The sequence below is a fragment of the Homarus americanus genome, unplaced genomic scaffold, assembly GCF_018991925.1.
Source record: "Homarus americanus isolate GMGI-L3 unplaced genomic scaffold, GMGI_Hamer_2.0 scaffold45698, whole genome shotgun sequence".
NCBI lineage: Eukaryota > Metazoa > Arthropoda > Malacostraca > Decapoda > Nephropidae > Homarus > Homarus americanus.
In genome coordinates this window covers 10,129,362-10,153,390 of record NW_024735554.1, presented here as the reverse complement: position 1 = coordinate 10,153,390, position 24,029 = coordinate 10,129,362, and the positions used below count along the sequence as shown (strand labels likewise).

At 40.5% G+C, this 24,029-nt stretch overlaps 3 protein-coding genes across 8 annotated transcripts in view; 2 read left to right on the top strand and 1 right to left on the bottom strand.

Moving 5' to 3' along the window:
- The window catches only part of LOC121871506, a 41,246-nt gene extending 36,953 nt beyond the window's left edge, over positions 1 to 4,293 (bottom strand). Inside the window, exon 1 of the mRNA XM_042373904.1 lies at positions 3,757 to 4,293. Within this exon, the coding sequence (XP_042229838.1) occupies positions 3,757 to 4,259 (503 nt within the window). The 5' untranslated portion in view covers positions 4,260 to 4,293. The remainder of the gene's footprint in view (positions 1 to 3,756) is intronic.
- Positions 4,294 to 9,177: 4,884 nt separating this feature from the next.
- Positions 9,178 to 11,267, top strand: LOC121871341 (amelogenin, X isoform-like). Its single transcript, XM_042373560.1, has 2 exons — positions 9,178 to 9,193; positions 10,600 to 11,267. The coding sequence occupies exons 1-2, from the start codon at positions 9,178 to 9,180 to the stop codon at positions 11,265 to 11,267; spliced, it is 684 nt and encodes a 227-aa protein (XP_042229494.1).
- A 2,059-nt stretch (positions 11,268 to 13,326) lies between these two features.
- Positions 13,327 to 23,471, top strand: LOC121871505 (uncharacterized transmembrane protein DDB_G0289901-like). 6 transcript variants are annotated; one of them, XM_042373903.1, is made up of 4 exons: positions 13,327 to 13,673; positions 13,968 to 14,257; positions 14,403 to 15,065; positions 21,670 to 23,471. In XM_042373903.1, exons 1-4 carry the CDS (start codon positions 13,576 to 13,578, stop codon positions 22,971 to 22,973), a joined length of 2,355 nt encoding a protein of 784 aa, XP_042229837.1. In that variant the 5' UTR covers positions 13,327 to 13,575; the 3' UTR covers positions 22,974 to 23,471. The 6 variants fall into 6 exon arrangements, with proteins under 6 accessions (XP_042229837.1, XP_042229835.1, XP_042229832.1 ...); XM_042373901.1 differs by having other exon boundaries at positions 13,327 to 14,257; positions 21,838 to 23,471; XM_042373898.1 differs by having other exon boundaries at positions 13,327 to 14,257.
- The last annotated feature ends 558 nt before the right edge of the window (positions 23,472 to 24,029 follow it).

The window sequence follows — 24,029 nt, the reverse complement described above, 5'->3', positions numbered from 1 at the left end:
ACACACACACACACATAAACTAACCAACACACACACACACCCATAAACTAACCAGCACACACACCACACACGCACACGCCCGTAAACTAACCAACACACACACCCATAAACTAACCAACGCACACACACACCCGCCAAACTAACCAACACACGCACCATAAACTAACACACACACACAAACATAAACTAACCAACACACACACACACACACCCATAAATAACCAACACACACACACACACACACCCGCCAATAACCAGCACACACACACACCCATAGGCAACTAACCAACACACACACACACACACCCGTAAACTAACCAACACACACCTGAGCATAAATAACCAACACACACACACCGCACACCCATAAATAACCAACACACACACACACCCATAAATAACCAACACACACACACACACATAAACTAACCAACACACACACACACACACCCATAAACTAACCAACACACACACACACACACACACACACCCATAAACTAACCAACACACACACACCATCGACTAACCAACACACACACACACACACCCATAAACTAACCAACACACACCCATAAACTAACACACACACACAAACATAAACTAACCAACACACACACACACACACACCCGCCAAATAACCAACACACACACACCCATAAACTAACCAACACACACACCCATAAACTAACCAACACACACACACAAACATAAACTAACCAGCACACACACACACCCATAAACTAACCAACACACACACACACACACACACACACCCATAAACTAACACACACACACACACACACACATAAATAACACACACACCATAAAACTAACACACACACACACACACACACCCATAAACTAACCAACACACACACACAAACTAAACTAACCAACACACACACACACACCCATAAACTAACCAACACACACACACACACACACACACACACCCATAGACTAACACACACACACACACACACACCCATAAACTAACACACACACACACACACACACACCCATCAAACTAACACACACACACACACCCATATTAACACACACACACACACACCCATAAACTAACCAACACACACACACACACCCATAAACCTTCAACACACACACACACACACACAAACTAACCAACTTTACACACACACACACACACCTTATAAACTAACCAAGCTTACACACACACACCCATAGGCTAACCAGCACACACACACACACACACACCATAAACTAACACACACACACACACCCATAAACTAACCAACACACACACACCCATAAATAACACACACACACACCCATAAATAACCAACACACACACACACACACACACCCATAAACTAACACACACACACACACTTATAAATAGCAACACACACACACACACACACCCATAAACTAACCAACACACACACACACACACCCATAAATAACACACACACACACACACACACCCATAAAACTAACCAACACACACACACACACACCCATAAACCCCTAACCAACACACACACATATAAACCTAACACACACACACACACACACACACCCATAAATAACCAACACACACACACACACCATAAACTATATACACACACACACACACACACACCCATAAATAACACACACACACACACACACACACACCCACATAAACTAGCTCCAACACACACACACACCCATAAACTAACCAACACACACACACACACCCATCAAACTAACACACACACACACACACACACCCATAAACTAACCAGCACACACACACCCATAAATAACCAACACACACACACATAAACTAACCAACACACACACACACACCATAAACTAACCAACACACACACACCCATAAACTAACCAACACACACACACACACACACCCATAAATAACCAACACACACACACACACATAAACAACAAACACACACGCACACCCATAAACTAACCAGCACACACACACACACCCATAAAACTAACCAGCCGCACACGCATAAACTAACCAACACACACACACGCCCATCAAATAACCAACACACACACACACACACCATAAATAACACACACACACCCATAAACTAACCAACACACACACACACACCATAAACCCCAACCAACACACACACACGCACGCCCATAAACTAACCAACCACACACATGCCCATAAACTAACCAGCACACACACACACCGTAATAACCAACACACACACACGCCCGTAAATAACCAGCACCAACACACACACACACACACACACCCACAACCAACACACACACACACACACACACCCATAAACCAACACACACACACACACACACCACCCCATAAACTAACCAACACACACACACACACACACCCCAAAACTAACCAACACACACACACACACACACACCCATAAACTAACACACACACACACACACCCATAACTAACCAACACACACACACACACACCCATAAACTAACCAACACACACACACACACCCATAAACAACCAACACACACACACACACACCCATAAACCAACCAACACACACACACACACACACACCCATAAACTAACCAACACACACACACACACACCCATAAACTAACCAACACACACACACACAAACATAAACAACCAACACACACACACACACACACCCCATAAATCCAACACACACACACACACACACCCATAAACTAACACACACACACACCCATAACCAACCAACACACACACACACACACCCATAAACTAACCAACACACACACACAAACATAAACCAACACACACACACACACACACACCCATAAACTAACCAACACACACACACACACACACCCATAAACCAACACACACACACACACACACCATAAACCAAATCAACACACACACACACACACACACACACACACACACACCCATAAACCAACACACACACACACACACACCCATAAACTAACCAACACACACACACACACACCCATAAACCAACCAACACACACACACACACACACCCATAAACCAACCTACACACACACACACACACACATAAACCAACCAACACACACACACACACACACCCATAAACCAACCAACACACACACACACACACCCATAAACTAACCAACACACACACACACACACACCCATAAACTAACCAACACACACACACACACACACCCATAAACTAACCAACACACACACACACACACACTAGGTAAACACCCTTAGAATGAATTACACCGTTTTACGCAATTTCACCACTTTATTCCCAGGACACAGACGGGTAATTATTGTCCCTCCTACAGAAACATGTCAGCTAATTTCATTCATTCTCTCACTATGGCGTCGTTAACCCTTTGACTGAATCGAAATTTTTGTTTTGGGGATGAGAAAAAACCCTAGAGGACGTTGGGTCAGTTTCCCTTTAAAGTTGTTTCTCTGTCAGATTTATATGTTCATGTTGTATATAAACGTAACTGATAAAAGACATAATCTATACTCATACAACTATTAATGCCATGGGTAACTGTGGTAATTGATCGGCAGTCGTATTAACTCATCCACACACGAACGATCACCATACCCTTTCTTTGTTGTTCGTGCATAATGTTATGCGAGGTCCCTGGAGTCCCATGAGGATATTAATTTTATATTTCCAGTGGGTTGACTGTAGGGGGTGTAACAAGCTACTGCGAACTCTTTGTTGCTAGGTACGGTACGGGCAGCTACATGGGAATAACACTCAAGATGGAGTACTCACGCTGTGCCCATGTTCTCCTTCCACTTGTGTATGAAGCAGAGGAGCGTAACGAAGAGAGAACCAGCGATGACGACGGAGATGAGCAACAACAGGAGGTTCCCCGCCAGGGAAGTAGTTGATCTCAGTTCCTGGGCAGTTGCTCCACTGCCCTGACTGCTGATGTTCCTCTTGTTGGCTGCCTCTTTCACCGACCCCCCATTGCTACTGCCTTGACTACTGCTGCCCTGCCAGTCCGAGCTCGTCTTAATGTTACTGCTACTGCTACTTGAGGGGCTGTATACGCCTTCTTGCTCATCAACATCGCCAGTCGTTAGCAGTGGCTTTGGACTGTGTTTTTTTTGGGTGGCGGTAGACTTGTGGTGCACTGTGGTTGTTTGGCCATCGTGTTGGTTTTCGGGGTTTACTCTATCACTAGTGGTGTCCCCCTTGGCACTCGCGATGCACACGCACACACAAAACACCCATAATATTAGACTTATCCGGGTGGACTTCACTTGCGCCATTTTGACATTGGTGCGTTTTGAAGCAGCTGGATCCTGCTGCTGGACTGAGGAGAGTTACCAATTAGTCCTTTATATCAGCCCTCCCTTCCGCTCCTATTGCTTTTTTTTTTGTTTTATGTCTTTCGACAGTAGCAGTTAGTTAATTATTTAATAAATACTAAAATAATTTAACTAAAGTTTAATCTGAATAAACAAAATTCAATCTTCTTCATAAAACAACTTTACAGCACAGAATAGAAACTTCAGTCCTTCTGCCAGCAAAAATATTTCGATTAAATAATCAAAACTCATCTACCTTACAATTTATAAACGAGCATCATATTTTTTGTTCTTCAACGTAAAATAATATCAATGCATAAGACATAAGTAAAATAGCAACATTAGAGAAGAATTTGTACGGATGGCAACTCGGTAGAGTCGATACTCGGCTCATGCGCAACACCTCACCACCTGCAGAGCCCTGCCTCACGCGGGAAAGTCAGGAGAGCTCGAAGGTAGCTTCACTACATTACCTATGTCTATCTAACTACCCACCTATCTACCAATAACTAAATAAATATACATCAACGTTAACGTAAAAAGCAGTCTCGTCGTGAAGGACTGAACAATGATAGGTAATAAGTGATCCCCTACAGAGCACAGTACCTTTACCACTTGCCTTACATATAAGATACGGTAACAATACTGTGGTTTAAAGTGAGCATATTGACGGCCTTCCAAAAACAATGTATTCCATGACGATATAAAGATAGAGAAACCACAAAGGTAACATGATAATTACAGATTCGAGAAAATCCAATAATTACGTTGAAAAGTTAATTTAAAAATTACGATGTATAGCCAATACAGTAACTAGAATATGTAGAGAATTAATGCACTTATTACATTTACGGTATCACAGTAAACTACAGGGATTTTATTGGAAGATAGATAAGAAACTCGTATTTCAACATAAACTCTACCCTGGATATGCCTGTATAAACTTTGACCAAACTTCATGATGACACAAGATAAAACTAACGTAAACTAAGTACACCAGTAATACGTTCGAGTGGGACTTTACCTGTCAGACGGCGGTATACATCAGCAGGAAGTCACCATCAGCAGGGAGTCCCCATCAGCAGGGAGTACACAATCAGCAGGGACTATCCATCAGCAGGTAGTATTCATCAGCATGGAGTATCTATCCCCAGGGAGTCCCCATCAGCAGGGAGTACACTATAACCCGTTGAAGCCTGTTGGGAATTCTAGGTCCCACCTCTTATTTGTCGGCATAAAAGTCTAAGGGATCCACTTAGATGCAACTGAAGCCTGTGGGGACCCTCAGTTCCCACCCAGAAACGTTTTTAGAGAGACATCTAGCAACAATCGCTCCTTGTTGCTGAACATGTGGCAGATCAAAACAAGCATTTTGAGGTGGGAACAGCAGAAAAACTACCTCCACTTTAGACCCCCACATCAACATAACAAAGGTGAGTTTCAACACTAAGTTTTGTAAATATATTCATAAATATGTTACATTTATGGATAACTTGTTGATTTGGGATAACTTTACATTGACATAATTATAAGAAGAGTGTATGGGTGGGGTCAGTACCCACCAGGATCCCCTTACTGTGAATTCCCATCAGGCGCATAGGTGAATACTATATGGCATCATGATGTTATTGATACTGGATGGTTTTCTCCACATTATATTCTCTCTTCCTAGGATCCCACCTATCTGGAACTCTACTCTGCATGGGTTTTCGTTGACCACACCGCCTTTCCCCAAGGATTACTCTGCTGTGTCTGTTATCAAACTGGTCTTGGTAACTCCTGGCCCTGGGTAAGGTTTCTTCTTTCTCATACAGTTTGGCTTACGGATAACTATAAGAATTTTTATCTTCGTCTTGAATTCTGAAGTTCAGCAATATAACTTAAGGCAGTTGTTTAGCATTGCACGAACTGCATTTCAGGCTAAGTAAATGATATCTAAACATGCCCAGATACTTCAAAAACTATGTTTTTTTGTTTTTTGTATATGTTATTTCACGAAAAGGTTGAGTAAGGATGATAAGTTTAGGTCAGATTTGTCAAGTTTTTGTGTTGTGCAACCTAAAAACAACCTTTGTTTGTACTTTATACTATTCTACATATGACCACACCTTGTACAGCTTTATATTTAAAAAAAAAATGAAATATATACTAGTGATTGCAATAAACTAGGTACTTTTCAAGCTTTCTTCAGTTAAAAAATATTAGAAATTAGACTTTTTCCACCCAAGTGACAATTGTATTGTATTCCACATATGGCATCGCGTTCCAAAGGATTTGAAGTGACAAGTTACTTACAAGTACTACAGGAGCTGCCCTCAGATTTTGAAAATGACACAGATGTGGAATCAGACTGTGATGATGATGTTCCAGTTTTACAACAGCAGCCATATTATGCACTAGATCGTGCTCAAAACCGTACCGGCATTGTGTGATTTACATTGGAAATGAAGACGAAGGTGACAAGGAAACTACATATTCCAAAGAAGATGAAGATATACCATGTGAAACTGAACAAAACAACTCACGAAGACGATGGATGAAAAAACCCGAAGCAGCACGAAACATAGAGTTTCAGCCAGTCACAGAAGATAAGTTATCAGCTAGTACTGGTCTTCAAGCATTGTTTACACTCTTTGATGAGAAACTGATTGATGAAATTTGTTTTCAATCAACTATGTACAGTGTTCAGAAAGGTAAACCAGCAAGTATAAAAAAAAATACGCTTTATGTTTTTCTAGGATTTAACATTATGATGGGGGTACCATCGACTTCCTTCAGTGCGCCATTATTGGATGACGGGATGATATGAATGTCCACCCAATTCAAGTAGCTATGGTTGGTGATAGGTTCATCCAAATTCTTGGTAATCTACATTTGAATGACAATACTAAAATGGATCCAAAGCATAAGGATAAACTATTCAAAGTTAGGCCTCTTGTTGATTATTTGAATGCCAAGTTCAGAGAGCAAAGAGCCCCTGGTGAACATCTCTGTGTTGACGAATCCATGATTCGCTTCAAAGGGAGAAGCAGCTTGAAGCAGTACAACCCCATGAAACCCATCAAGAGAGGCTATAAATTGTGGTGTCTTGCAGACAGTGATGGCTATATCTTCAAGTTTGAAATATACACTGGCAAAATTAATGAAAAGGATATTACAACCACGAAGAGAAAGGAACTGGGTTTAGGCCTTTAGGAGGAGATGTAGTTTACAAACTAACTCAACATCTAAATGGTAAAAACCACAAAGTTATTTTGATAACTATTTTTCTTCAATTCCCTTAATGGAAATCTTGCAAGCCCAAAAGATTCTAGCATGCGGTACAATCAGATATTCGAGAAAGGATTTCCCTCCCTTCGCAATTGACAAGACCCTAAAGAGAGGGAACTTTGACTACAGATCTACATCCAGTGGAATAACTGCATGTAAGAGGATGAATAATAAACCAGCTCACTTTGTCTCTAATTACCATGGAGTTTCAACCACAGCTGTACAGTGAAAAGAAAAAATTGAACCAAGTCGGTAATCACATGTCTCCAAGTGGTGAAGGACTATAATGCCAATATGGGAGGTGTCGATAAGCACGACATGCTTCGGCAGTTGTATGGAGCAAACATAAAGAGTATGAAATGGTGGCATAGAATCTTCTTTGGCCTGCTTGACATGAGTGTTATCAATGCCTATGTTGAGTATAGACAAGCTGATGTTTACACCTCTGACAGGTTATCGGATTTTCGAAGGGAACTTCCAAAAGGACTTCTCATATTTTCCAAGAATCGATGTACCCCATGCTCTGCTAAACGGCGGAAAGTTGAGTACAGTGTTCCTTCCTCAGTCAGACTCACCAACACTGGTGTCCATTGGCCTCAGTTCCTTGCAAAGAAGGAAGAAGTGAAGTGTGTTCAAAGAAATGTGTAGAATCAAGGCCAACATCAATATGTAGCCACTGTGGCATTCTCCTCTGTTGTAATGCAGCGAAAAACTGCTTCCGTGAATATCATGCATAAAGTCTTGACATGTACAATAGCTTACAGATGCATACACATAACACTTCCCATAGTTTTGAAATACTTGTACATTCTATTTTTTTTAATTCGTAGTGCTAAAGAATAAAAGAAAATATTTTGCAAAGAAATTCATTTTTTTTTCATTACTAAGAAAAAAATAATTTTATAACCCAGGCCAGATAAAGCTTTCACTGCCTAATAAAGTGATTATTTTTCAAGATTTTGTGTTTCATAGACACCTGACGGGAATTGCCATTTTGGTCCTTGAAAATCCTGATGGGATCAGGAGTTCCTACCATCGTAAATGATGCTCTAATTATTAATATAATGGGTTTTTTTAATTTAACATCATATATGTACTACAAAGTGCCCTAAGAGCCAGGTGTGTGAAAGTAATACGAAAATAAATGGTCCTTAAATCAGACTTCAAAGGGACAAGCAAGGAGTACCCATCAGCAAGGAGCACACATCAGCATGGAGCACACATCAGCAGGGAGCATACATCAGCAGGGAGCACACATCAGCAGGGAGCATACATCAGCAGGGAGCACACATCAGCAGGGAGCACACATCAGTAGGGAGCACACATCAGCAGGGAGCATACATCAGCAGGGAGCACACATCAGCAGGGAGCACACATCAGCAGGGAGCATACATCAGCATGGAGCACACATCAGCAGGGAGCACGCATCAGCAGGGAGTACGCGCCGGTATGGAGAATCCAGTAGCATCAGCAGCAATCAGCCAGCAGTATCCAGTTGCAGCAGCAGGCGACAGCGAGCAGTATCCAGTATCATTGACAAACTCGAAAAATGCAAAGTAAAGCCCTCAGAATTATCCTAGTCTGTCCCATGAGCACTAAAGTACTCAATATGAAGAAAGAACTAGGTATACCCAGTGTCGGAGGTAGAATAATTGAAGTCAACCTCATGATAGTCCTGAGGCTTTTACGTGGTGATCCTGATAACATTGTTTCCTAAAATTGCTAGAATATATGAATCATGGGACTAGTGAATCTAAATGGATCCAAACTACAGCTACCATGAAGATGTTTGGACAAGACCATCTGTGCAAAGTTGAGACACAACAGGGCTTTCTACCACCCTGGCGGACAGTTCCCTTCGATATCACAATACCGACATACTCGCCTAAAGAATTACGCACAGTCTTTATCTCTAACATACTGCTAAAGTGAAAGCTCTTGAACACATACACACCCTACAGACTGATGATAATATCACACAGACCATCTACCAGTGGTTCCCAAACTTTTTCTGATCATTACCCACTTTTCATATATGATCCTTATCCATGGCCCCCCTCTCCCAATCCATATCTCTGGCTGGCTCAGCTGCTGACTGGCTGTTCTAGTGTGGTGGGGCTTGGGATTTTTATGTGTACATAGCCTCAGCTTATGGCCCCCTAAATTTTGCTGGGGGGGCCATGGCCCCCAGTTTGGGAACCAGTGATTTATTCTACACTGACGGATCTCTAACATTGCCTGTGGAAGGGCTGGAAGTGCTGTCGTTGTGACTCAACCTAACGGTAATACAATTGAGAAAGGAGTTAGAATTAACAACTGGGTATCCATTCTACAAACTAAATTAGTTGTCGTACTCACATTCAGTAAATTTGTTGAAACCACTGTCAGTGACAGTCTCATCATCACTGATTTTCTATCCTCACTACTTGCCCTTGGCACCCTCAACTTAAGTTGTCACGCGCTTGTCTCCAAAGCCAAACACAGATATGCGTACCTTGTTGACCTGGGTGTCAAGATTAAACTGTTGTGGATCCCCTCTCACATAGGCCTCAGAGAACATGACAGAGTTGATGCCCTCGCCAAACTCGCGTCTAACAAAGACACTGCTGAATACAGTCTGGGTCTGTCAAAAAGAAACTTTAAAACTGTAATCAGGAAAGAACTTGTTGATGAATTTGACGCAAGCAGACAAGTGCAAACAGGAAATGGTCAATCCATGAATATGGAGCAAGAAACAAGATCACTAGACTGCAAGATGTTGTAACAGCTAGACTAAGATTAGGATATAAGTACCTCTGGCAGTACGTTCCTCAAGCAGATGTGAACAAACCTAGATGTTAAGTGTGTGGCCAGACATATGGCCACACACTTGAGCACTACGTCCTCGACAGTGTGAAGGTAAAACCCTTTAGGGACATGTCCAAGCACACTATGTGTGAAATGGCACAACACTTTATCTCTAATGGGAAGATAGCTAACATATTAAGATTGTATACACTTTTTTGCACTTAGTAGCTATATCTTTCCCCAGGAGAACTGCCAGCAGTACCCATCAGCATCCACCAGCCAGCAGTACCCACCAGCAGTCACCAGCCAGCAGTACCCATCAGCAGTCATCAGGCAGCGGTACCCATCAGCATCCACCAGCCAGCAGTACCCACCAGCAGTCACCAGCCAGCAGTACCCATCAGCAGTCATCAGCCAGCAGCACCCACATCAGCATCCACCAGCCAGCACAACCATCAGCAGTCACCAGCCAGCAGTACCCATCAGCAGTCATCAGGCAGCGGTACCCATCAGCAGCCACCAGCCAGCAGTACCCACCAGCAGTCATCACCAGCCAGCGGTACCATCAGCAGTCACCAGCCAGCAGTACCCATCAGCAGTCACCAGCCAGCAGTACCCATCAGCAGTCACCAGCCAGCAGTACCCATCAGCAGTCACCAGGCAGCAATACCCATCAGTAGCCACAAGGCAGCAGTACCCATCAGCAGTCAACAGACAGCAGTACCCATCAGCAGTCACCAGGCAGCAGTACCCATCAGCAGTCACCAGCCAGCAGTACCCATCAGCAGTCACCAGCCAGCAGTACCCATCAGCAGTCACCAGGCAGCAGTACCCATCAGCAGTCACCAGACAGCAGTACCCATCTGCAGCAACCAGCCAGCAGTACCTATCTTTTGTAGTCACCATCGATAGTACAGAGAGTGAGGCGGGGTGGTGAATCAGCAACCGTACGCCAGCTGTAGTTTGTAGCAGCAGCCTACAGAGTACGTCGGGCTGGGGTAGTGAGCAACACCAACACACACAGACTAACAGAGGCTCAGTGTGTCAGCTCCAACACCTCGTGTGTCACAAGGACACTGTGAGGTTTCCAGACCACCGTGTGAATGAGGCCCCGACTCACCCATAGTATCCAAATCCCAGTTTACTAACGAAGGTTATAAGTACTAAAGCACCTCAGAGAAAATAACTTTTAGTAATAATAATAAAGCATTTAATTTGATAATGCTTAATTATTTACTGAGGTAATTAACAAATAGAATATGATGGTATTTAATAGATTGTGATGTGTTTGATAACTACATAGATATAAGTTAGTTATTAATTGGGTCAAATTTGGTCAGTTTACCGATTGAGTATAACTGGTAATATGTTTATACACACACACAAACAAACACTGAGTTATTACCATGAGATACTATTGTCAAGCGTCCTTGACTGCACTAGTGAGGAGTGCCAGTACAACACATTAACCCTTACATCACAATGAACTTACATGTTAATACGAATAAATTAATTTGTTTATTAAGTACTAGTACTACTACTACTACAACTTCTAATGATGATGATGATGATGATGATGATGAGTGCAGTTCCCTTACGCTAGTATCAAGTTACCGTTCAAAACCTGACTGAACATCTGGGCACCAGTTTCTACTTTCGTCAACACCCACCAGCCTTCTTTACACCGCCGACCAATCACGTGGCTCCTGGTCAGTCACATGACTTCGACCCAGGCAGGTATAAAAAGAAGGCGCCTCTCACCTGCTTCACACTTCTCCAGTCTTCCTCATTTTGATGATGGCAGCTCAGGTAAGACACAATACTGGATGTGAAACACGTCCTGGTGTAGCTTTTGTGCAGGCGAAACTATACTAACAGTTAATGGTATTTTGTTGTTTGCAGAAATTAACAGATGACAAAAGTGATTCTGTATTAGATGATTGTTCTTCACTGTGTCACTCCTCTCACCATAGTGGATAATTTCTTAATTGAAGTTTCTGTTGTTCATGGAAGTGATTGGACTTAATTGTGGAAAAATCAATTGTGACCATCAAGTTTATCTGTTTTCATTATAGAAGCATTCATCTTCTGAACTCCATATATATCTATATATATATATATATATATATATATATATATATATATATATATATATATATATATATATATATATATATATATATATATATATATATATATATGTATGTGTGTGTGTGTGTGTGTGTGTGTGTAAACACACACACACACACACTCACATGTATATGATAAACATAATTATAAGGTTGTAGTATTCTCCACCTGAACGAAGGCCTCCCCTATAAGCTTCCACACTATTGTCTTGGTCTTGTCTATACTGAGCGCTACAGGTTCATCTGTACATCCAGTAGCTCGTATTTTTCTGTGTTTTGTTTTTGTCATGATCCAGATGAGGATCTCTTTCATCCACTGCGGATCTGTTCTACATTTGGTATCTTCAGTGAATTTTTCTTCTCTTAAATTGCTAAAAATCAATTGAATACGATCTTCTAAAGCTCTTGAACATTACTCAGGTTAGAGTCACTTTGCGTATTGCTCTTCTACTTGTCTCACTGGGCTCATGTATTCGGGTTCGTCCTTCTGGTATGATAGATGGGAATACTGTATTAACACGTAAAACAAAAATTAAATAGTTACCGTGAATATATAAACTCGTATCTTCCTGAGTAAATAAAAATAAATCTTCCAACCCCGCTCTGAAGAAATTTGTGTGGACGGTTTCAAACTCCTAAAATAACTGCTCTTTATCTATATTAAAGTAACTTGGTAATATAAATGATGAACTTGATATTGTTACAATGGACGTTGTCCTTATACAAAGACAATTAATGTTCACTGTATCTTGAATGCTTAAATTATTAAAAATTTTCAAAAAACAAAAAAGCATTAGTTAATAAGCCTGCCATATTTTCCCAGGTCTTGGTGCTGGCCGTGGCCACAGTCTTCACGGCGTCCACAGCATCAGCTAAGGCACAGAACTACAACACCTTACCAATAATCACAGATGGAGCACAGATCGTGAGGACAGATCCAAACTTGTCCTTCAATTACCGCTACGAAGTGAACGCGGCCGAGACAGGCGACCAGAAGACACACGAGGAAACTCTGGATAATGGAGTTGTTGTGGGCTCCTACTCCGTCCTCCAGCCCGATAATACCTTAAGAATCGTCAAATACCGCGCTGATGACGAGTCGGGTTTCAAGGCAGAAGTCCAATACCAAGACTTACAGAGTGGTTCATCCTCATTTTCTGGATCAAGCCTGGGATTCTCTACTTCCAATTTCGGCTCCTCCTCAGTATCTAACCTTGGATCATCTGGTGCAAGATTTGATTCTTCCTCTAGAACTAACATCGGATCTACCGGTTCTAACTTGGGATCTTCTTCTAGATCTAACTTCGGATCTTCCGGTTCTAACTTGGGATCTTCTTCTAGATCTAACTTCGGATCTTCCGGTTCTAACTTGGGATCTTCCTCTAGATCTAACTTCGGATCTTCCGGTTCTAACTTGGGATCTTTCTCTAGATCTAACTTGGGATCATCCAGTTCTAGATTGGGATCTTCTTCTGGATCAAACTTCGGTTCTTCCTCTGGATCTAACTTCGGATCTTCCGGTTCTAACTTGGGATCTTCCTCTAGATCTAACTTCGGATCTTCCGGTTCTAACTTGGGATCTTCCTCTACATCTAACTTCGGATCTTCCAGTTCTAACTTGGGATCTTCCTCTAGATCTAACTTCGGTTCTTCCTCTGGATCTAACTTCGGATCTTCCGGTTCTAACTTGGGATCTTCCTCTAGATCTAACTTCGGTTCTTCCTCTAGATCTAACTTCGGATCTTCCGGTTCTAACTTGGGATCTTCCTCTAGATCTAACTTCGGTTCTTCCTCTGGATCTAACTTAGGTTCTTCCTCTAGATCTAACTTGGGATCTTCCGGTTCTAACTTGGGATCTTCCTCTAGATCTAAGATCTAACTTGGGATCTTCCGGTTCTAACTTGGGATCTTCCTCTAGATCTAACTTCGGTTCTTCCTCTGGATCTGGATAACTTAGGTTCTTCCTCTGGATCTAACTTCGGTTCTTCCTCTGGATCTAACTTGGGATCTTCCGGTTCTAACTTGGGATCTTCCTCTAGATCTAACTTCGGTTCTTCCTCTGGATCTAACTTTGGATCTTCCAGTTCTAACTTGGGATCTTCCTCTGGATCTAACTTCGGTTCTTCCTCTGGATCAAACTTTGGAGCTTCCAGTTCTAACTTGGGATCTTTCTCTGGTTCTAACTTCGGTTCTTCCAGTTCTAACTTGGGATCTTCCTCTAGATCTAACTTCGGTTCTTCCTCTGGATCAAACTTTGGAGCTTCCAGTTCTAACGGTTCTTCCTCTGGATCTAACTTCGGTTCTTCCTCTGGATCAAACTTCGGTTCTTCCAGTTCTAACTTGGGATCTTCCTCTAGATCCAACTTAGGTTCTTCCTCTAGATCTAACTTCGGTTCTTCCTCTGGATCTAACTTGGGATCTTCCTCTGGATCTAACTTCGGTTCTTCCTCTAGATCTAACTTCGGTTCTTCCTCTGGATCTAACTTGGGTTCTTCCTCTGGATCTAACTTGGGTTCTTCCTCTGGATCTAACTTCGGTTCTTCCAGTTCTAACTTGGGATCTTCCTCTGGATCTAACTTAGGTTCTTCCTCTAGATCTAACTTCGGTTCTTCCTCTGGATCTAACTTGGGATCGTCCACTGGATCTAACTTCTTCCTCTGGATCTAACTTCGGTTCTTCCAGTTCTAACTTGGGATCGTCCACTGGATCTAACTTCGGTTCTTCCTCTGGATCTAACTTCGGTTCTTCCAGTTCTAACTTGGGATCGTCCACTGGATCTAACTTGGGATCTTCCTCTGGATCTAACTTCGGATCTTCCACTGAATTTAACTTGGGATCTTCCACTTCTAACTTGGGACCTTCCTCTGGATCTAACTTCGGATCTTCCTCTGGATCTAACTTGGGATCTTCCAGTTCTAATTTGGGATCTTCCTCTGGATCTAACTTCGGATCTTCCACTGAATTTAACTTGGGATCTCCCAGTTCTAACTTGGGATCTTCCAGTTCTAACTTGGGATCTTCCTCTGGATCTAATATCGGATCTACCAGTTCTAACTTGGGATCTTCCTCTCGATCTAATATCGGATCTACCAGTTCTAACTTGGGATCTTCCAGTTCTAACTTGGGATCTTCCTCTGGATCTAATTTCGGTTCTACCAGTTCTAACTTCGGATCTTCCAGTTCTAACTTGGGATCTTCCTCTGGATCTGATTTCGGCTCTTCTCGTACAAACTTCGGAACGTCATCTGGGTCTAACTTAGGATCATCTCGGGTCAGCTCCTCCTCTGGATCATCTACAACTTCGTCAACAAGTTCAGCTTCAGCTCCAGGTGGAGTGGCTGTTGTACTAGCTAAAGATGGCGCCTTTACTCAGCGCTCCAGTGTTCCTTCCTAGACTACCAGATTCTGAGAACCAAAATGTTAGTGTAGTGATTGTTGCTCCGGTTACCGACAGCTTTATCGAGTGATTTTTAGTTTAACAATATTGCAGAACCTGGACTTAGGCTTCATACTTTTTGTTTATTTTGGGACTCATAGAATGTTTACTCAACCTCTTCAAGTGTTTCACAAACTGAACCACAATACAGAGTGTATTATGAACTTTAAAATATTTCCAGTGGATTTCGACAATTTAAATCTCAGTAAAATCAGGTGAAGTAGATTCATCGTGTCTCCTTCCTAACACCACCTACACCTGTATCTTATATGAACTCCGAATGTTTGACTTTATTCTAAATATTTCTTAACTATAATAGCACATATCATGTTGTTCTTTGTTAAATGAAACAGGACAAATAATTTTATGTAGCAGTGTATATGTGATAAGTGGAACAATGACAGTGTTATGTAACTATTATAAAATAAATGATGATCAACAGTTTACATGTTTGTTGTTTCCTTCTTCATGTTTACTATGACTCCTGAACTTGACTGAAATGATCAAAACTCAGAAGCTTGACAACTATACAATAATATTAAGAAGACACGATATATGTTAGACATGTTGTCTTATGGCATTATTTCAGGGATTCAAGAGGTCCAATATTGTCTTGGAGGTGAGTGTGTGTATATACTGTACATGTGTGAATTTGATAGTACAGTATATACACAGAAAAATGTTACATCTTGATTTCAATATTTTGTTCCTGCGTCAACTGTTGCACGAGCTATGGTTAAAATCAACATTACAAATCTTCCCGATAAAATTCAGTCATGTTGATGAAAAAACAAAACTGATGAGATCTCTCACTGAAAGATAATTAACATGGAGGTACACAGATCGATTACAAGGAAAAAAGTGCAAGAACAGTTGTCAATCATTATCAAATTCTACTTGATTGTGAATATAAAATAAATCATTTATTTGCTCCTCATTGGCACATTTACTCTACAGAACACATTCTTAGTCGACAAACTTCTGATACTTTATTTAAATTTTTATACCAGAGTTCTGTTAGCGTGTTAATAACATGGCTTCAGTCAAGTTAAAGTTCATGTCATATAAAAGAGTATTATTGAAGAACTATAGTTCTTGACATTAGTACAACTTTTGTTGTGCTTCTGTAGATAAAACTATAAATAATGAGTTAGTGAAGGTAAAACAAAACCAAAGAAATTAAAAATTATAAATTCTGATGAAATCTAATGAGTTTTGGGGAAGTTGAAAATAGGTAAGGATAGAATTTAAACTCAAGTTGAAAATAGATATTTAGTTATGTTGGAGGATGGATATGAAGAACAAAAACAACAATGGAATGATTTAAAAGTAATAACAAGTTGTAGTACGTTCCATGTACACTGCCTCGCACTTTACACGACAATGGGGAACAATACAATTAAAAAACCCCGCACTGTTTTTGGTTCCTGTTGTTCCCCAGTTTTAGCTCCTTGGCTCAAAATCTGCCCCAGATGTCTTCCGGATAACCAACCAACGTGACAAACAAACAGAGTGGGAGCGGTGTACTATATTAGAGTTGGGAGCAACTTGGAAAATAATACATAAATCAGATTAAATGCCTCTGGATTACGATTGTAGTTATATAAAGAATAGATTAGTGAACAAAATTGGTTATGAGAATTGAGACAGAGAAAGAATTGCGCAAATAAATTTAAAACTGAAGAAAGGCTAACGGAAACGAACAATGGTTGCCAGAAACAATCACGAGGAAATACAGAAACAAAAGGAAAGAAAATATAAAATGACATCATTCGGTGTGAATATTAAAAGTAAACATAATACTCTCATATTTGAGGCAGAAGAAGTAAAGGAAAGGTGGGGTATGATACCAGGGAGGCAACAATAGAATAGAAGATAAGCAAAATTTGTATAGCCACTGGGCAGAAAAAGATAAAAAATTAAGCTTAATAATTGAACACCTAATTACTTAGAAGGAATTCCAAATGAAGTAAAATATCAATACTTGTGACTTTACCTTGAAAAATAGGAGCAAAAGTGTACATCAATGTTAACCCCTTCATTACTGGACGCCGCTTTTCATATCCCTGTGGTTAATATCAAATGATTTTATTCAGCAGAGAGGAGACCCTGTATACTAGTGGTTAGTAGACCATCCACCATCAAGATAAATTTAATAATCCATATGTGTAAATGTTTATCATACGTAAACTGAGACAGAAAACAACTAGAAAGACAAAAAATTATGTTTAGATTAATAAATATTTTAGAAATGGAAGAGGAACAAGGAAATGCTCCTTAGGTTTTAAAAATTTACGTGAAATGATTTTAGGTGGAGAAATAATATTCAGCATTTGTTTGTTTTTTTAAACAAAAAATCATAAGGCAAAGCACATTGGAAAATATATGAGTAATTATAACTCTAATAAAACCTTTACAGTCATCAGGAAGCTGCAGTATTCGTAAGAAAACAGTACAAAGTGATTAAGGGCTAGACAGGGGTAAGACAAGGCTGGGTACTGTCTCCAACATTGCTGTAATTAATAGTATATGTGTATAGCTTCTGATATAAGATGATGTGAGTAGCGATGGGTGAATATGTTAGCAGGAGAGTTACATTATATATTTACCATTATTGTTGCAGATATTAAAGAGGCAGTACAGTACAAGTTTGGTTAAGAGATTGGTGGAAAAAGTCAATGAATATGAGCTTAGAGTTAATGCTGTAGAGACAGAATCTATATTAACCAAACTTAGTTTGGCTAGAGCAACGAGATCGATACTAGTAATTTAATTAACAAAAAGGAGTGATACTTTGTTTATACTTTCGTGGTAAAGACAAAAGTTAGTAAAACTGATGATAGTAAATCCAGGGGTGACAGAGACTGATATTGGTAAATGAAATTCATACCTCAGTCCCAGGTGATAAACAATCTCTAGAAGGATAAGCAAACACAGTCTGAAAAGTTTTGAGTGGTGGTTGCGGTTACCATCCCCACGCTTGAGGATGGCACCTTGATAGATTGATGCCACAAAATGAACTTACATAACAGTGTGTATAAGGAAATGAACGTACTCTGTAAATAATAGTGTTAATTAGAGTAGGAGCAATAATAACAATAATAATAAATAATAATAATAATAATGATAATAATAATAATAATAATAATAATAATAATAATAATAATAATAATAATAATAATAATCATATACAGGTAATTTTGTATTTAATGGGCCTGAAATCATGAGCGCCTTTGTTTTCAATCGGCGAGTCTGGAAACTTCCGCCAAACTGCCAGATACCACTACGTGATATACTTAATAGTTCATAAAATATCGGCCCCTAACCTAATCTAACCTAAACTAAATTTGAGCATTATCTAAACATTATTATATGATTTCCAAGTAATCTTCCTCGCCAGCATTCAAAGGCCACATGTAACTACTGGTCTGCAGTGATCCATCCGAAATATTTTGTCAACAGCAATAACAGCGAAATAACGCAACATTACTTTGTATTTGTTTAACAGAAGAGAAGATAACTGTAGTATATTAGGTTAGGTATGTTAGTTTGGTTCATCTTGTGAATGATAAACTTTTATAATGTAGTAGTGTCTAGTGCAGTGACCTCACGCCAGTATATGAGTATCCGGATACCAGTTTCGACTTTCGTCAACACCCTCCAACCTTCTCTTCACTGCCGACCAATCACTTGGCTCTTGGACAGTCACATGACCTCGGCCCATACTGGTATATAAAACATAATCCGCTCACCTGCCTCACACTTCTCCCGTCCTACTCGTTATGAAGATGGCAACTCAGGTGAGACAGTTCTGAATGGTAAACGCGTCCTGATTAAAAGGGGGAGTAATTGTACTCATTTAGTTAGGGATGCCATTGTAAGGGCAACTGATTTCGATGTAAATACTGCAATAGCAACGGAAGGAAGATGAATTATGTTGTTGCCATTAATATTCAAAATCATGTCTTCCTAAGTATGACAACTTCTTCCGAAGTGCTGTGAAGACCTTAAGGAAAAGCACACAGAGTGTCATATTCCTCAAGGAAATTTCAATATGTAACATAAAGGTAAAAGGTATTATACCCGATAACGGAACTAATACTGTAGTGTCACTGCAACTTTATATTATTCTGGATCCTTAAAAAATTAGACGTTGCACTTGCTAATTCATAGAAAATTATCATTCAATACATCACAATGCTTATGTTATTAACAATGTTAAAAAATATACCTAATAATACTATCTTATTTCCCCAGGTCTTGGTGCTGGCCGTGGCCACAGTCTTAGCGGCGTCCACAGCATCAGCTAAGGCACAGAACTACAACACCTTACCAACAATCACAGATGGAGCACAGATCGTGAGGACAGATCCAAACTTGTCCTTCAATTACCGCTACGAAGTGAACGCGGCCGAGACAGGCGACCAGAAGACACACGAGGAAACTCTGGATAATGGAGTTGTTGTGGGCTCCTACTCCGTCCTCCAACCCGATAATACCTTAAGAATCGTCAAATACCGCGCTGATGACGAGTCGGGTTTCAAGGCAGAAGTCCAATACCAAGACTTACAGAGTGGTTCATCCTCATTTTCTGGATCAAGCCTGGGATCGTCTACCTCCAATATCGGCTCCTCCTCGGTATCTAATCGTGGATCATCTGGCGGCAGATTTCATTCTTCCTCTGGATCTAACTTCGATTCTTCTAGATCTAACTTCGGATCTTCCAGTTCTAACTTAGGATCTTCCTCTGGATCTAACTTCGGATCTTCCTTTGCATCTAACTTCGGATCTTCCAATTCAAACTTGGGATCTAACTTGGGATCTTCGAGTACTAGATTGGGATCTTCCTCTGGATCTAACTTGGGATCTTCCTCTAGATCTAACTTCGGATCTCCCGGTTCTAACTTGGGATCTTCCTCTGGATCTAACTTCGGATCTTCCTTTGCATCTAACTTCGGATCTTCCAATTCAAACTTGGGATCTAACTTGGGATCTAACTTGGGATCTTCGAGTTCTAGATTGGGATCTTCTTCTGGATCTAACTTCGGTTCTTTCTCTAGATCTAACTTCGGATCTCCCGGTTCTAACTTGGGATCTTCCTCTGGATCTAACTTGGGATCTTCCTCTGTATCTAACTTTGGATCTTCCTCTGGATCTAACTTGGGATCTTCCTCTGTATCTAACTTTGGATCTTCCAGTTCTAACTTGGGATCTTCCTCTGGATCTAACTTCGTTTCTTCCTCTAGATCTAACTTGGGATCTTCCAGTTCTAACTTGGGATCTTCCTCTGGATCTAACTTCGGTTCTTCCTCTGGATCTAACTTCGGATCTTCCGGTTCTAACTTGGGATCTTCCTCTAGATCTAACTTCGGTTCTTCCTCTAGATCAAACTTGGGATCTTCCTCTGGATCTAACTTCGGTTCTTCCTCTCCATCTAACTTTGGATCTTCCAGTTCTAACTTGGGATCTTTCTCTGGTTCTAACTTCGGTTCTTCCAGTTCTAACTTGGGATCTTCCTCTAGATCCAACTTAGGTTCTTCCTCTAGATCTAACTTCGGATCTTCCTCTGGATCTAACTTGGGATCTTCCTCTGGATCTAACTTCGGTTCTTCCTCTAGATCTAACTTCGGATCTTCCTCTGGATCTAACTTGGGATCTTCCTCTGGATTTAACTTCGGTTCTTCCTCTGGATCTAACTTCGGATCTTCCTCTCGATCTAACTTGGGATCTTCCTCTGGATCTAACTTAGGTTCTTCCTCTAGATCTAACTTGGGATCTTCCTCTGGATCTAACTTCGGTTCTTCCTCTGGATCTAACTTGGGATCTTCCTCTGGATCTAACTTCGGTTCTTCCTCTAGATCTAACTTGGGATCTTCCTCTGGATCTAACTTCGGTTCTTCCTCTGGATCTAACTTAGGTTCTTCCTCTAGATCTAACTTGGGATCTTCCTCTGGATCTAACTTCGGTTCTTCCTCTGGATCTAACTTGGGATCTTCCTCTGGATCTAACTTAGGTTCTTCCTCTAGATCTAACTTGGGATCTTCCTCTGGATCTAACTTCGGTTCTTCCTCTGGATCTAACTTGGGATCTTCCTCTGGATCTAACTTAGGTTCTTCCTCTAGATCTAACTTCGGATCTTCCTCTGGATCTAACTTGGGATCTTCCTCTGGATCTAACTTCGGTTCTTCCTCTAGATCTAACTTAGGATCTTCCTCTAGATCTAACTTGGGATCTTCCTCTGGATCTAACTTCGGTTCTTCCTCTGGATCTAACTTTGGGTCTTCCAGTTCTAACTTGGGACCTTCCTCTGGCTTTAACTTGGGATCTTCCTCTGGATCTAACTTGGGATCTTCCTCTGGATCTAACTTAGGTTCTTCCTCTGGATCTAACTTCGGTTCTTCCTCTGGATCTAACTTTGGGTCTTCCAGTTCTAACTTGGGATCTTCCTCTGGATCTAACTTCGGATCTTCCAATTCTAACTTGGGACCGTCCTCTGGATCTAACTTCAGATCTTCCACTGGAACTAACTTAGGATCTCCCAGTTCTAATTTCGGTTCTTCCTCTGGATCTAACTTCGGATCTTCCACTGAATTTAACTTGGGATCTTCCACTTCTAACTTGGGACCGTCCTCTGGATCTAACTTCAGATCTTCCACTGGAACTAACTTAGGATCTCCCAGTTCTAATTTCGGATCTTCCTCTGGATCTAACTTCGGAACTTCCAGTTCTAATTTGGGATCTTCCTCTGGATCTAACTTCGGATCTTCCACTGAATTTAACTTGGGATCTCCCAGTTCTAACTTCGGTTCTTCCTCTGGATCTAATTTCGGTTCTACCAGTTCTAACTTGGGATCTTCCTCTGGATCTAATTTCGGTTCTACCAATTCTAACTTTAGATCCTCTTCTGGATCTAACTTAGGATCATCTCGGGTCAGCTCCTCCTCTGGATCATCTACAACTTCGTCAACAAGCTCAACTTCAGCTCCAGGTGGAGTGGCTGTTGTACTAGCTAAAGATGGCGCCTTTACTCAGCGCTCCAGCGTTCCTTCCTAGACTACCAGATTCTGAGAACCAAAATGTTACAGTGTAGTGATTGTTGCTCCGGTTACCGACAGCCTTATCGAGTGATTTTTAGTTTAACAATATTGACGCTTCTGCAGGACCTGGAATTAGGCTTCATACTTTTTGTTTATTTTGGACTCATAGAATGTTTACTCAACCTCTTCAAGTGTTTCACAAACTGAACCACAATACAGAGTGTATTATGAACTTTAAAATATTTCCAATGGATTTCGACAATTTAAATCTCAGTACAATCAGGTGAAGTAGATTCATCGTGTCTCCTTCCTAACACCACCTACACCTGTATCTTATATGAACTCCGAATGTTTGACTTTATTCTAAATATTTCTTTACTATAATAGCACATATCATGTTGTTCTTTGTTAAATGAAACAGGACAAATAATTTTATGTAACAGTGTATATGTGATAAGTGGAACAATGACAGTGTTATGTAACTATTATAAAATAAATGATGATCAACAGTTTACATGTTTGTTGTTTCCTTCTTCATGTTTACTATGACTCCTGAACTTGACTGAAATGATCAAAACTCAGAAGCTTGACAACTATACAATATTATTAAGAAGACACGATATATGTTAGACATGTAGTCTTATGGCACTATTTCAGGGATTCAAGAGGTCCAATATTGTCTTGGAGGTGAGTGTGTGTATATACTGTACATGTGTGAATTTGATAGTACAGTATATACACAGAAAAATGTTACATCTTGATTTCAATATTTTGTTCCTGCGTCTACTGTTGCACGAGCTATGGTTAAAATCAACATTACAAATCTTCCCGATAAAATTCAGTCATGTTGATGAAAAACAAAACTGATGAGATCTCTCACTGAAAGATAATTAACATGGAGGTACACAGATCGATTACAAGGAAAAAAGTGCAAGAACAGTTGTCAATCATTATCAAATTCTACTTGATTGTGAATATAAAATAAATCATTTATTTGCTCCTCATTGGCACATTTACTCTACAGAACACATTCTTAGTCGACAAACTTCTGATACTTTATTTAAATTTTTAT